Consider the following 13851-nt stretch of genomic DNA (forward strand, 5'->3'; position numbering starts at 1 on the left):
AGGTGCTGGCAATAATGCTTCCAAGATATCTGGGCTGTATCCTTATTTGTAAAATCAGAAGCACTTAACTTTTCCAAGTTTTAATTGGGCGCTCCTCCTCCGATGTATTCATTTTATAGCTATGGAAATTCACCCCACCTCATTCCTGAACATCCTTCTTTACCAGTACTTCCTCCCACCCAAATCATTGAAACAGACCCTGTGGGCCCCGGTCCAGGGCATCCCTGCATCCATAGTAACCAGACTTCAGCTTTCTTTGTCACCATGGTGACGGTTCGGCCGGCTCGGTGGTCGCCATGGTAACTGGGGGCGGGTAGCAGGGTCCGGCGGGCTGGGCGCATGCGCGCGCGCGGGGAAGCCTGGCTGCGCTGCTCGCTCGCGACCCCTCGGCTTCTCTCGACATGGCGCTGCGGCGGCGGCGGCGGGGGCTCCTGGTCTGCGCGCGGCTGCCCGACTTGTTCCTGATGCTGCTCTTCAGGGGTGAGCGTGCTTCTGCCTGTGGGAGGGGAGGTCGGGGGCGATGGGAGCCGAGCGGGCCGAGCGGCTGGAGCCCATCCAGGCGAGAATAGCGGTCCCGGCCCGGGCTCCGAGGCGGAGAGGATTCGGGTCCCGGGGAGAGGATTCGGGTCCCGGCCTCGAGGCGGGGTCCGGGCGGGAGGCTCGGCAGCTGTTGCGAGGCTGGGCCCGACGCGGGCGCGGGACCCTGCGGGGGGCCCCGGCGCGGGCGGCGCGCGGAGGGGCGGGTGGGCGGCCTGCGGGGTCCCGCGACGCGCAGCCCGGCGCCCGCCCGGCTTCTAGCCCTGCTCTCTGGGGCTCCCTCGTGTCTTGCTGTAAACAAAGGGACTCGGTTGGGGCAAACCCAGCTTTCCTTTCGTGTAAATAAAACGGCACAGATCTCACTCAAGTACTTTCTCGTCTCCAGCCCTACGGAGGAGAGCTCGCAGACCCCGAAATAGCGTCCGGGCCGTTCCGATCAGGACACAGCGATGCACTTGGGAGTTCTGACTTGTCTTTCCCACTGTCTGAAATTCCCACTAGAGCCGTGTGTCCCAGGACAGTTGGACAGAAGGACTGAACTAGCTTCTGAGGAGTGAGGGCTCGTACTGTATCCGGGGCACTTTGAAACTAGTGTTCTTAGTCTTTACAACTTTGAGAGCTGGGTTTTACTAAACCATCTATCTATATAGGATCGGGCCTGGGCCTAAACCTAAACCGGCAGTGGAACATCCCCCGAGGGGTCCCGGGGTCCGGGATTGGAGAGGGGTGCAGGGGAAACCCCCCCCCCCCCCCCCACGAATTTTGTGCACCGGGCCTCTAGTTTTCTAGATAAGAAAGCGAGGACCAACGGGACAAGTCTCTTTTCAAAGCTGTATTCCAAGTCAGGGGTGCAGACACAAACCCATTCCCACCAAGGACTGTACCACACACTTCTTCCCTGGTTCTAAGGTCGTTTCGTTGTCTGGCTTCTTTACCATTGTCCTCCCCTGATGTTTTGCAGAATATGCAAGTGAACACACGCAGGGACTGTCTCAGAGTGGGGGTGGGAGGACAGGAGAACAAAGCATTCCTGTGTGTGATGTGCTTTCACGTGCAAGTGTCCTGAATGGTGGCAGTGAAAGTGGGGGGTCTGGGACAGAAGCTGTGAAAACAGGGCTCTGTGATGAAGGATACGTTTCAGGGTGGAAGTATCCACCGTCTACTTTGGGAGTAATTTCCAGAAACGTATGTGGTTGAGTGATCTAAGTGGTCAGAGGCTTGCCAGGGGACAAGGGTGTCAGGAATGCCCGGCTCCCGGCTTCGTTGGTCACACGGACACAGTCCTATTCACAGAGGGAACAACTCCCTATTGTTGCGGAGGTCTGCTCACATGAAAGTTTGCAGTTTTTATTGCAGGAGCATTTGGCAGTGTAGTTCAGGAATGAGTTTCAACGCGGTGGTTTTTTAAATAAAACTGGAAGACGCTAGGGACTTCACAGCCCCATAACCTCTTAGTTAGCCCTCCTGGAGGAGCTGGTTCAGTGGCTTTCTCGATTTAAAGGGCTGAGATTTACCTGGAGAGCAGAGGAGAAAGAATCACATTTTGCAGAATGGGACCAGTGACAAAGAATCAAGGTGGTAGGATGTGTTAATTCTCTTTGTAGGGAGGGATATAGTTATTTATTTATTTAGGAGGGATAAATTAATTTATGTTCTAAATATATTTCCAGTAGCTTGAAAACCTTATTCTTCCATAAGTCATGATAGCTGTGTCTTTTTTTATTTTTAAAATATATTTTATTGATTTTTTACAGAGAGGAAGGGAGAGGGATAGAGAGTTAGAAACATCGATCAGCTGCCTCCTGTACACTCCCTACTGGGTATGTGCCTGCAACCAAGGTACATGCCCTTGACCGGAATCGAACCTGGGATCCTTGAGTCCGCAGACCGACGCTCTATCCACTGAGCCAAACCGGTTAGGGCCGAGGTCGGCAAACCGCGGCTCGCGAGCCACATGCGGCTCTTTTTGACCCCTTGAGTGTGGCTTTTCCACAAAATACCATGGCCTGGGTGAGTCTATTTTGAAGAAGTGGCATTAGAAGAAGTTTAAGTTTAAAAAATTTGGCTCTCAAGAAATTTCAATCGTTGTACTGTTGATATTTGGCTCTGTTGACTAATGAGTTTGCTGACCACTGGGTTAGGGCATGTGTCTTTTTTTTTTAATTTATTCTTTAATTGCTATTGCCTTTTAGTATTCTCATTTAAAAAAACGCTGGGTTCCCAATATAATGCAAACATTCTTTATTCATTTCCTTTTGTCAGGCTGGATTATAAGAATGTAACATGTATTAATTCATTTAATACTAATAACCACTCTCAGAGATGGTTGCTATTATTTTTTCCCATTTTGTGAATGAAAAAAACAGAAGTACAGAAAAATTCAGTAACTTGCTAAGGGAGATTTAATCTGGAAATCTTCAACAGTTGGTGTTAATCCAGTTTTTGGTCACTTGTATTATTCAATTTGACAGTGGAGTTCTTATTATGGATCAGTTTAACCGAATTATCCAATGTTCAAAGTTCCGTGGTTTGTATATAAAATATTCTTTTGTTGAATGGGTGACAGGTGCAATTCAAGTTTACAAATGTTCTGCCACATGTCTTTTTTTTTTTAAAAAAAAGATTGTTGCTGTTAGGCTCCCAAATCTTTGATGTCCTAGCTAGAGTGAAGTGCTCCATTTAGAATAGAAACGGCAACCGTTTGCATTCCTGCGACAAGAAAGTGTGCTGAAGCCTAACAAAATGTGAAAATCAAGACTTCCAGGACATTTTTGAAAAAGAAAACTAAGGGGAAAAAAGTTGCCGAAACCGGTTTGGCTCAGTGGATAGAGCATCGGCCTGCGGACTGAAGGGTCCCGGGTTCGATTCCGGTCAAGGGCATGTACCTTGGTTGCGGGCACATCCCCAGTGGGGGGGTGTGCAGGAGGCAGCTGATCGATGTTTCTAACTCTCTATCCCTCTCCCTTCCTCTCTGTAAAAAATCAATAAAATATATATATATATATAAAAAGGGGGGGAAAAAGTTCTCAGCTTTCTATTTGCATGTGTTTGAACTCTTGAAACATTAAAAAAAAATAACCCATTTTTAATGCTATTTTAATTCTTTTAAATGGTTTGATAGGTGTGACCATGATTGGAAGGTGCATGTATTTTCAGAAAAACAAGGAACACCTGCCTAATGCCGGCAGTGCCTCGTGTCAGCTGTTCACACTGATGGCTGTTTGGTAGGAATTTGTTCTTGGTGCGTCAGGCTAGGGAGCCTGAGGGATAGCTGTTAGAACACAGGATCATAAGAAATTGCAGTTACTTCCCGGTGGAATTTCCCACACCCAACCCTTACGCTCTCTGCCGCTTGCTCTAAAGGCAGCCCAGGAGGGTAGGCTTAAATCAATTCTTTTGAAGGAAACCAGATTTGTATTAAGCAGACTTTCTGAAAGGACCCAATAGTGTAACTGAAGAAGCGGTGGGTTTAGTACATCCAACCAGCAGCTGTTAGAGATGTGATATTAGCAGATTCCTTCTCTGTACATTCTTTGAATTTTTTCAGAGCACAAGTGGAGTAAAAGAGAGGAAAATATGTGTGTGAATGAAGTTAGGATGTATGGCATCTGCTGAAGGATACCCTAGTCGTGAGGTTTCATTCTTTCTCTCTTAAATTTATTCTATTGGTGAGAGTTACAGATGTCTTCCATCCTCCCGCCCCCGCCCCCCCTTTGCGTACCTCCACCTGGCTCCCGATTCACCCAGGCCTTCACTTGTCTATTGTCTGCGTCCATATATGCATACAAGTTCTTTGATTAATCTCTTCCCACCAGCTTCTCTCTTTTAAGATATGTTTGCAGTCAGGTGGTATGAATATGATGCTGTTAGAGCTGCATGCAGATTTCAGATCTTCTGTATGGACCCTCTGAATGCTAACAGTGTATGCAAATCGCCTCACTGGAGTAGGGATTGGACAGCTTGGGTAAGCACATTCTTTTCCACTTAGTTTAGCAAGGACAGTATTGACTCTGGAACTCGACAGTGATATCTAAAGCCTTCATTGACTGCTTCTGCCACTTGCCATTTCACACCGAAAGCTTCCTGAGAATGAGTACTTGTCTCCATGATAAGGAAAGCTGCCGTATTTTGTGTTGGTGTGTTTTCTTTGTTTTTAAGGAGTATCTATTATGGGTTATATATTTCCTATGAGTAGTTAATATGTACAGCAGGGGTTTCAATGCTGGTTGTGTAGAAACATCAAACTTTAAAATATATATATATATTATTGATTTCAGAGAGTAAGGGAGAGATAGAAACATCAGTGATGAGAGAAAATCATATACCTCCTGCTTGAACGGAGCCTGCAACCCGGGCTTGTGCCCTGACCAAGAATCGAACCATGATCTCCTGATTCATAGATTGACGCTCAACCACTGAGCCACGCTGGTTGGGACAAAACCTCAAACTTTTTTTTTTTTTAAAAAGGGATGGCTTTTCTTTTTTTTTTTTTTTTTTTTTTTTAATATATTTTATTGATTTTTTACAGAGAGGAAGGAAGAGGGATAGATAGTCAGAAACATCGATGAGAGAGAAACATCGATCAGCTGCCTCTTGCACACCTCCTACTGGGGATGTGCCCGCAACCAAGTTACATGCCCTTGACCGGAATTGAACCTGGGACCTTTCAGTCCGCAGGCTGACGCTCTATCCACTGAGCCAAACCGGTTTTGGCAAAACCTCAAACTTTTTAATAAATTAGGAGTATGCAGTCTTTTTTAATATCACCTTTCATTTTCAGAGAACCCCAAGGCTTCTTTGGTTCAGCCTTCTTTCTGCATGTTATTGCCAAAATCAAAATCTGCCATATCCATGCTGTGTGCTTTGCCTCAGCTCCCAGCGATCCTCCCCTGTCTAAATAAGTATAGCTCTACGTCTGGCTCAGTTCCGTGCAGCAGGAACTTCCGGAGTATCTGTAATATGCCACTTGCTGTCCTTCATGCTGGGGGTGCAGAATGAACACAGCATCCCCAGCCCTGGGGAGCCAGGGTGAGTGCCTTCGGAACGATGTTGCGCTTCAGTTGTTGGGTGCAAATGCATTTTATCTTGTCAGCGATATAAAAAGTTGGTTGAGAACAGAGGCTGAATTTAATTTCTCTTGTATCTTTTCAGAGATGATTACAGCAAATATTCTCTTTGTCCCTTGAAACTCAGTTAACATTTCTTAAACACTGCCTATGTGTCCAGGCATTTTGAATGCATCTTATCCTAGTTCCAGTGCCCCAGAAACTTTTGGAAATTCTTAGTTTTTTTGTTTTTTTTTTTAACCACAGTAGTGTCTGTGGAAGAAAAAGAAAGGCAAGTGTTTCTTGACTTCGTTCAGTTTAAAAATCTTTCTACCATCTACTCTGTGCAGTTCCATAAGGTTAAGAAGAAGCACATGGGGAAATGCTAATGTTATCATTTAAGTGGCACAAGCTGCAAGTATGATTAGTATACCCCAGGTGGTTAATTACACAAAACATCCAGGGGTCCTCAAACTACGACCCGCGGGCCACATGCGGCCCGCCGAGGACATGGATCCGGCCCGCCGGGTGCCGCTGCCTGTCCTGCTTAGCAGCCGACGCGTCCCGGGCCCGCAGTGCGCATAGGAATTTGTTCATAGTTTTTTTTTTAAACTATAGTCCGGCCCTCCAGTGGTCTGAGGGACAGTGAACTGGCCCCCTGTTTAAAAAGTCTGAGGACCCCTGAGTGCTTAGGGGGGGACCTGGAAGAAGTGAATCGAAGTATTGAGGGGCGCTGTGTTTGAGTGCACACCTCATGGCCCATTGTTTTCTGCTCTTCGCTTCTCCTGCCTGATGCTTTTGTCGTTTTCTTTCATGAGGATGCTTTTCTATCATGGAAATAAGTGCATTTTGTTTTGGGCTCCCGTAGATAAATAGTGGATTTTTAAATTTGACACGAGTAAGGATTTTATTCTAAAATGCGGAAACTTAGTTTAGTTTCATGTGATAGCTAGCATGTGGATTGTGCCCTTTGCGAGCTCCTTGGTGTCAGTCACAGTGGACGAAGGAGGGGCCGACTTGAAGTTCAGTGGTTTGATTATGCATTCGTAGTGACTCATTGGAGAGATGTGCTGTCATTGCTTTTGGGTGGGGAAGCCAGCTGTGTCTTCCTCAGCAAATGGTTAACTGGAAAACTGAAAGAGCTGACGAGAGGACTTATCTCCCCCCTCCGCCTGCCCCCCCTTTTTGTTTTGAACAAACAAAATAATCCGAGTAGTGACTTAGGTCTGCCTGTTTAGAGTCAGCCCACATTTATTGAATGCCTGCTTTGTGCTAGCCAGGCCACTCCTGGAGGGCCTGTCTCTCAGTGTGGGTGAGAGGATTACCAGATCAAATGGACTTCCTTGGAAAGTCGGCGCTGAAAGATGTTTCCTGAAGTAGCCTCAGCTGATGCGTCCTTATCAATTCTGCCTGCCCACCACAGACTTCCTTGTTGGAGATCTTTCTCTAAGAAGATATTTCATGTCCTCAGAATGAAGTGCAGCTGTCAGGAGGAGTACAAAACGAAGAATGCAGCAAACCCTGAAACAGCTGCCTTCCCCCCGCCCCAAGGTATCTCAATCGGGTGCTGGAACTTAATCCGTGAATCCCTATTTACCTGAGAATCTCCATTTTCATGGCAGTAAAGCTTTCCTTGGGCAAAAACAGGGAAATGTAAGATGAACTCTTTTCCATACCAGAAGGAACATGCAGTTTAGACCAGCGGTCGGCAAACTCATTAGTCAACAGAGCCAAATATCAACAGTACAACGATGGACATTTCTTTTGAGAGCCACATTTTTTAAACTTAAACTTCTTCTAATGCCACTTCAAAATAGACTCGCCCAGGCTGTGGTATTTTGTGGAAGAGCCACACTCAAGGGGCCAAAGAGCCGCATGTGGCTCGCGAGCCGCGGTTTGCCGACCACTGGTTTAGACAATTAACTAACAGTAGCATTTAGGGTAAAAAGGTGTCTTTATTGAGATGGGTGAGCACTTGCTCTGGACTGCCTTGGGGAGGAGAATTTCAAGTCGGGAGTGGACTTGCAGGGATAATTTTGATTGACAAAGTGCAGATTTGGGAGGATGGAGGTGCTGAGGGCCAATTAAGTGGGGGAAATAGTATGCGCAAAGGTGTGGAGTTGGGAATCCCTATGTTGTATTTTGGGACGAATGCGTTATACTGATAAAAAATTAACCGCTACCATTTATTGAAAACTGTGTGTCAGGCACTGTGCTGATAGCTTTACCTGGGCTGTCTCCATTGATCTCAACAGTCAGTTTTTGGAGATTTCATTTTGCACCTGATGCAGAGAGGTTAATTACCTAGCCCAGGCCATAGCTACTAAACTGAGAGCCAAATTGTCCATTGGAGAGAACATTAAAGAGTAACTAGACTGTAAAGCGCTTTCAATGCCAGGCTAAGAAACTGGGGCCTTCTCATGTAGGTTGTAGAAATTTATTTGGCAGTTTGAAGCAGAGGAGTGTTCTGATCAAAGTGATTTTAGAAGTATTTCTCTCATATTCATGAAGACTGGAGGGGGAAGGTCAGTTAGGGAGCTCCTGGAATAGTTCAAGGTCACTTCATTGAGGGGAGCTCTCTTGGTGTTGAATTCACTTTTATTTATATTTGAAAATATATTTGTTTCAATCTTGTTCTTGAAATATAGATTTACTGGATGCATCATTTTAGGTTGACAGTTATTTTGTCTTACAACCTGATGTAACACGGATGCATCCTGGTTTCCATCATTCGTGTTGCAAAGCTTTGTCGTCTTGCGGTCATGGCATCAGTCTTTCCCCTCAGCTACTTTATAGATTTTTTCTTTGTCTTTGGCATCTGAAATGTTACTGCAATGTAATTAGGGTGGATTTATTTTCTTTTAATTTCTTTTTTTTATTTTTAATTTTTATTGATTTCAGAGAGAAAGGGAGAGGGAGAAAGAGATAGAAACATCAATAGTGGGAGAGAATCATTGATCGGCCGGCCGCCTCCTGCACACCCCCCACTGGGAATCGCGCCCGCAACCTGGGCATGTGCCCTTGACTGGAATCGAACCTGGGACCCTTCCGTCCACAGGCTGACGCTCTATCCACTGAGCCAAACCGGCTAGAGCTGGATTTCTTTTTAATGATTCTACTTGTTAATATGTTGTACTTTGTGTATCTGTGAGTTTATATCTTTCCCAAGAATTCTCAAGTATTATCTGTACATACTGCCTAGCTTCTATTTTCTTAATTCTTTTCTTCTGGGATTCTGCTAAGATCTGTTCAGTCATTCTGTCTTCCAAGACAGTTAATGGTTTTGTCATAATTTCATATGCTTCTCTCTTTGTGCTGTTCTGGGTTATTTGTTTAGCTTTGCTTTATAGTTACTTCTTTTTCCAGCTGTATTTAATCTGTCATTTAACCAATGCATAAAGTTTTTTTAACCAATTATATTATTCATTTCTAAAATTTCACTTTGTTCTTTTTATAATCTGGTTTCTTTTGCTTGCTTATTTTTTTATTCCTTTTAAAAAACTTTCATGTACAAATGTTTTATATTATTCATCTGATTCTTCAAATATGTGAACTTCTTGGCGGATCTAAATCTAATGTTTATTGTTTCTAATGACTTGCTGATAGTGGTTTGTTTTTCTTTACTTGTAAACTGATACTTGGTTGATCTCAATCTGTTCAAATCTGAGCCTGGCCCCAGGAAGCTTTTTGTGGAAGAGTATCCTTCTGCTGGGCGGCATCATTTGAAAATCTCAGGCTCAGCTTCTCTGCCTTCCTGCTGGGCCAAGGGCGCAGTCTCCCCGCTGAAGTATTGCCCTCAGGGTCACACGCCACTCATCTTACTACTTTCTGCTTTCAGCCCACAGATACTTTATTTGTTCTTTTAAGGATTTGCCCTCTTCCTGTGAGCCCAGAGATACATTAAAGACTCTGATGTATGAAGACTCTCGTTGCTGGGGGATAAAGACCTTTCAGAGTGTCAAATCCACCGCACTGCTGGAAACAGGAAACTCAGCTTTACTTAACCCCCACTCCCTTTTAAAATTTGTTATTTATTGATTTTTTTTTTTTTTGAGAGAGATCACTTTGTTGTTCCATTTATTTATGCATTCATTGGTGGTTTCTAGTATGTGCCCTGGCCGAGGACTGAACCCTCAATCTTGGCATATATGGACAACACTCTAACCAACAGTTAGCTGGCCAGAGCAACCTTTTCTCCCTTTTGATTAACATATGAGTCACATACCTTTCTTTGCCTTGTTTTCTTTTCCAATTGCATTTGACATTCAGTATTCTTGTATATTAGTTTCAGGTGTACAGCGTGGAGGTTAGCCATATCATTGACGAAGTGATCGCCCAATACACACCTGTCACCATACATGGTTACTGGAGTATGATTGGCGAGGCCTGGCCCGTGTGGCTAGTTGGTTTAGGTGTTGTCCTGGGCACCAAAGCGTTGCTGGTTCGATGTTTCCCCCTCTCTCTACCTCTCCCTTCCTCTCCCGCTAAAAATCAATAAAAAATGTTTTAAATAAATACCACTGGTGATATTCCGTATTCTGTACTTTACATTTCCTTGACTGTTTTGTAACTACCAATTTGTAGGTCTTAATTTCTTCATCTCTTTTCACCTCCTAATCCCTCCTCCCATCTGGCAACCATCAATTTGTTCTCTGTATGAATCTGTTTCTGTTTCTGTTTCGTTCATTTATTTTGTTCTTTAGAGTCCACACACAAGTAAGATATGTTATTTGTCTTTCTCTAGCCGACTTACTTCATTCAGCATAATGCATTCCAGGTCCATGGCGTTGTTGCAAATGGCAGGATTTCATTCTTTTTTATGGCCAAGTAATATTTCACTGTATGTATGTACCAGCTCATCTTTAGCTAATCTTCAGTTGAGGGGCACATAGGTTGCTTCCACATCTTGGCTATTGCAAATAATGCTGCAGTGAACATAGGGATGCATATATCTTTTTGAATTAGTGTTTTGTATTTTTGAATAAGTACCCAGAACTGGATTTACTGGGTCATAAGGTAGTTCTATTCTTGATCTTTTGAGGACCCTCCATACTGTTTACCATAGTGACTGCACCAGTCTGCATTCCCACCAGCTGTGCACAGAGGGTTCCCTTTTCTCCACATCCTCGCCAGCGCTTGTTTCTTGATTTATCGCTGACAACCATCTGACAGGTGTGAGGGGATTATCTCATTGTGGTTTAATTTGCATTTCTCTGATGATTGTTGAACAGCTTTCATATGCCTGCTGGCTATCTGTACATCCTCTTTGGAGAAGTGCCTATTCAGGTTCTCTGCCCATTTTTTAATTGGCTTGTTCGGTGTTTCTGGTGTTAAGCGGTATGAGTTCCTTATAAATTTGGGGTGTTAACCCCTATTGTGTATGTATCAATGGCTAATATCTTGTCCCAATCAGTAGGTTGTCTTTTCATGTTGTCGATGGTTTCCTTTGCTGTGCAAAAACTGTTTAGTTTGAGCCCTAGCCGGTTGCTCAGTGGTTAGAGCAGCCGTGGGCAAACTACGGCCCGCCCCGTTCGGCTGTTCTATCCGGCCCGCGGAGCCGAAAGAGCGGAGGGTTCTCTTGCTCTCCCCTCCGCTCCTTTACTTTGAATTTATATTAGTTCACACAAACACTCCATCCATGCTTTTGTTCCGGCCCTCTGGTCCAGTTTAAGAACCCACTGTGGCCCTCGAGTCAAAAAGTTTGCCCACCCCTGGGTTAGAGTATCAGCCTGCAGACCAAAGGGTCCGGGGTTCAAATCACGGTCAAGGGCAGATACCTCCATTGCAGGCTCCTCAGCTTGGGTAGGGGTGAGTACAGGAGGCAACCAATCGATGTGTCTCTTTCACATCAATATTTCTCTCTCTCTCTCTCTCTCCCTCCCTCCCCCTCCCTCCCTTCCACTCTCTCTAGAAATCAGTGGAAAAATATATATCCTTGGGTGAGGATTAAAAAACAAACAAAACTGTTTAGTTGGATGTAGACCCATTTTTAAAATTTGTGTCTTATTTCCCTTGCCCTAGGAGATATATCTGGAAAAAATATTACTAAGAGCAATGTCATAGAGTTTACTACATATGTTTTCTTCTAGGAATTTTATGGTTTCGAGTCTTACATTTAGGTCTTCAATCCACTTTCAGTTTCTTCTTGTATATGGTGTGCGAAGGTGGTCTAGTTTTATTTTCTTTGCATGCATCTGTCCAGTTTTCCCAGTACCGTGTTTGAATAGATTGTCCTTACCTCATTACATTAGATTAACTGATCATATAGGCATGGGTTTATTTCTGGGCTCTGTATTCTATCCCATTGATCTATGTGTCTTTTTAAAAATGTATATATTTTATTGATTTTTTACAGGGAGGAAGGGAGAGGGATAGAGATCTAGAAACATCGATGAGAGAGAAACATCGATCAGCTGCCTCCCGCACACCCCCCACTGGGGATGTGCCCGCAACCAAGGTACATGCCCTTGATCGGAATCAAACCTGGGACCTTTCAGTCCACAGGCCGACGCTCCAGTCCACTGAGCCAAACCAGTTAGGGCGATCTTTGTGTCTTTTTAAAAATTAATATGTTTCTTATTGATTTTAGAGACAGAGAAAGGGAGAGAGAGAAACATTAGTTGGCTGCCTCCTGCATGTGCCCTACTGGGGATGGAGCCCGAAACCGGGCATGTGCCCCAACTGGGATTGAGCTGGCGATCTTTTGGTGCATGGGACGATGCTATACCAACTGAGCCACACTGGCCAAGGCTACACAGATCTCGGTGTCTTTTTTTATTCCAGTGTCCTTGTAGTGCAGTGTGCTATGAAGTAGTGTGATATTCCCACTGTTCTTCCTCAAGAATGCTGTGGCTAATTTGGGGTCTTTTGTGGTTCCACATAAATTTTTTGGTTATTCTACTTCCATGAAAAATGCCACTGGATAGGGATTTCACTGAATCAGTTGATTTTTTTGGGTAGTGTGGACATTTTAGTGAAGTTCATTCTTCCTCTCCATGAGCACAGTATATGCTTTCATTTATGTGCATTTTCTTCAGCTTCTTTCTCCAGTGCCTTATATTTTTCCGAGTATAATCCTTTTACCTCCTTTGTTAAATTAATTCCTAGATATTTTATTATTTTTTGATGCAATTGTAGATTGGATTGTTTTCTTAGTTTTTCTTTCTTTTTTTTAAATATATTTTATTGATATTTCACAGAGAGGAAGGGAGAGAGATAGAGAGTTAGAAACATCGATGAGAGAGAAACATCGATCAGCTGCCTCCTGCACACTTCCCACTGGGGATGTGCCCGCAACCAAGATACATGCCCTTGACCAGAATCGAACCTGAGACCTTTCAGTCCGCAGGCCAACGCTCTATCCACTGAGCCAAACCAGTTAGGGCTTGTGTTTTGTTTGTTTTTTTTTACTGAGTTAATTTTGTCTGTGCGCTGACCCTTTAAAAGAACGCCTGGGTTTCCAGTAGCCTCCTGCCTCACCCTGATGGACAGAATCCTTGTTCATGTTCACAGCCTGGTGTTTGTGGCTCCTCTTTCTGGCACTGGTGTTCAGGACTGGGGAGCCCAGCGTGTGGCCGAGACCCCTCACTCCTCCGGGGGGACCTCTGCAGCTGGGATGTCTCTCTGGATTCTCAATTGCCACATGTGGGTGTGGGGCTAGCCCGTTCGCTTCCACTGGATGTGGCTCCTCCTTTATATCCTTAGTTATAGGACTTCTGTTCAGCTAGTCTTCAGATGGTTACCCAGGTTGATGGTTCTGGAATATAGTTGAAATTTTGATGTGGTCAAGGGAGGAAGTGAATTCCACCTACTCTACCAACTTGACTGGAACCTGCCAAGATGTTGCCTTTTTACAAACTGAAGGCAAGACCCTCAACCCGCAAAAGGTATGACTCACTTTATTGTGGCATGACTCACTTCATTGCAATCCTCGCTGTATTGCAGTGGTCTGTAATTGAAACCACAGTATCTCCAAGGCATGCCTGCACCCCACACATCACATCAAATTTAAAATGACTTAAAATGCAGAGTGAGGCTTTCCAGAGTATCCATTTCAATTGCACTTAAGAAGTGTTGCTCAAGCTTTTTTTAAAAAATATGTTTTTATTGATTTCAGAGGAAGGGAAAGGGAGATAGAAACATCAATGATGAGAGAGAATCATTGATCGGCTGCCTTCTGCATGCCCCCTACCAGGGATTGAGCCCACAACCCGGCATATGCCCTTGACCGGAAGCTAACCCGGGACCCTTCCGTCCGCAGGTCGATGTT

General features: G+C 44.6%; 1 protein-coding gene across 2 annotated transcripts in view; it reads left to right on the top strand.

Annotated features, from left to right (window-relative positions):
• The first annotated feature begins 296 nt into the window (after positions 1 to 296).
• The window catches only part of JAM3 (junctional adhesion molecule 3), a 30427-nt gene continuing 16872 nt past the window's right edge, over positions 297 to 13851 (top strand). The window contains exon 1 of one of the 2 annotated variants that reach the window (XM_080650532.1): positions 297 to 480. In XM_080650532.1, the coding sequence (XP_080506658.1) occupies positions 402 to 480 (79 nt within the window). In that variant the 5' untranslated portion in view covers positions 297 to 401. Of the gene's footprint in view, positions 481 to 1874; positions 2113 to 13851 lie in introns of those variants that run through there. The other variant, XM_080650533.1, reaches the window with a different exon arrangement.

The sequence above is a fragment of the Plecotus auritus genome (assembly GCF_963455305.1).
Source record: "Plecotus auritus genome assembly, chromosome: 13".
Taxonomy (NCBI): Eukaryota; Metazoa; Chordata; class Mammalia; order Chiroptera; family Vespertilionidae; genus Plecotus; species Plecotus auritus.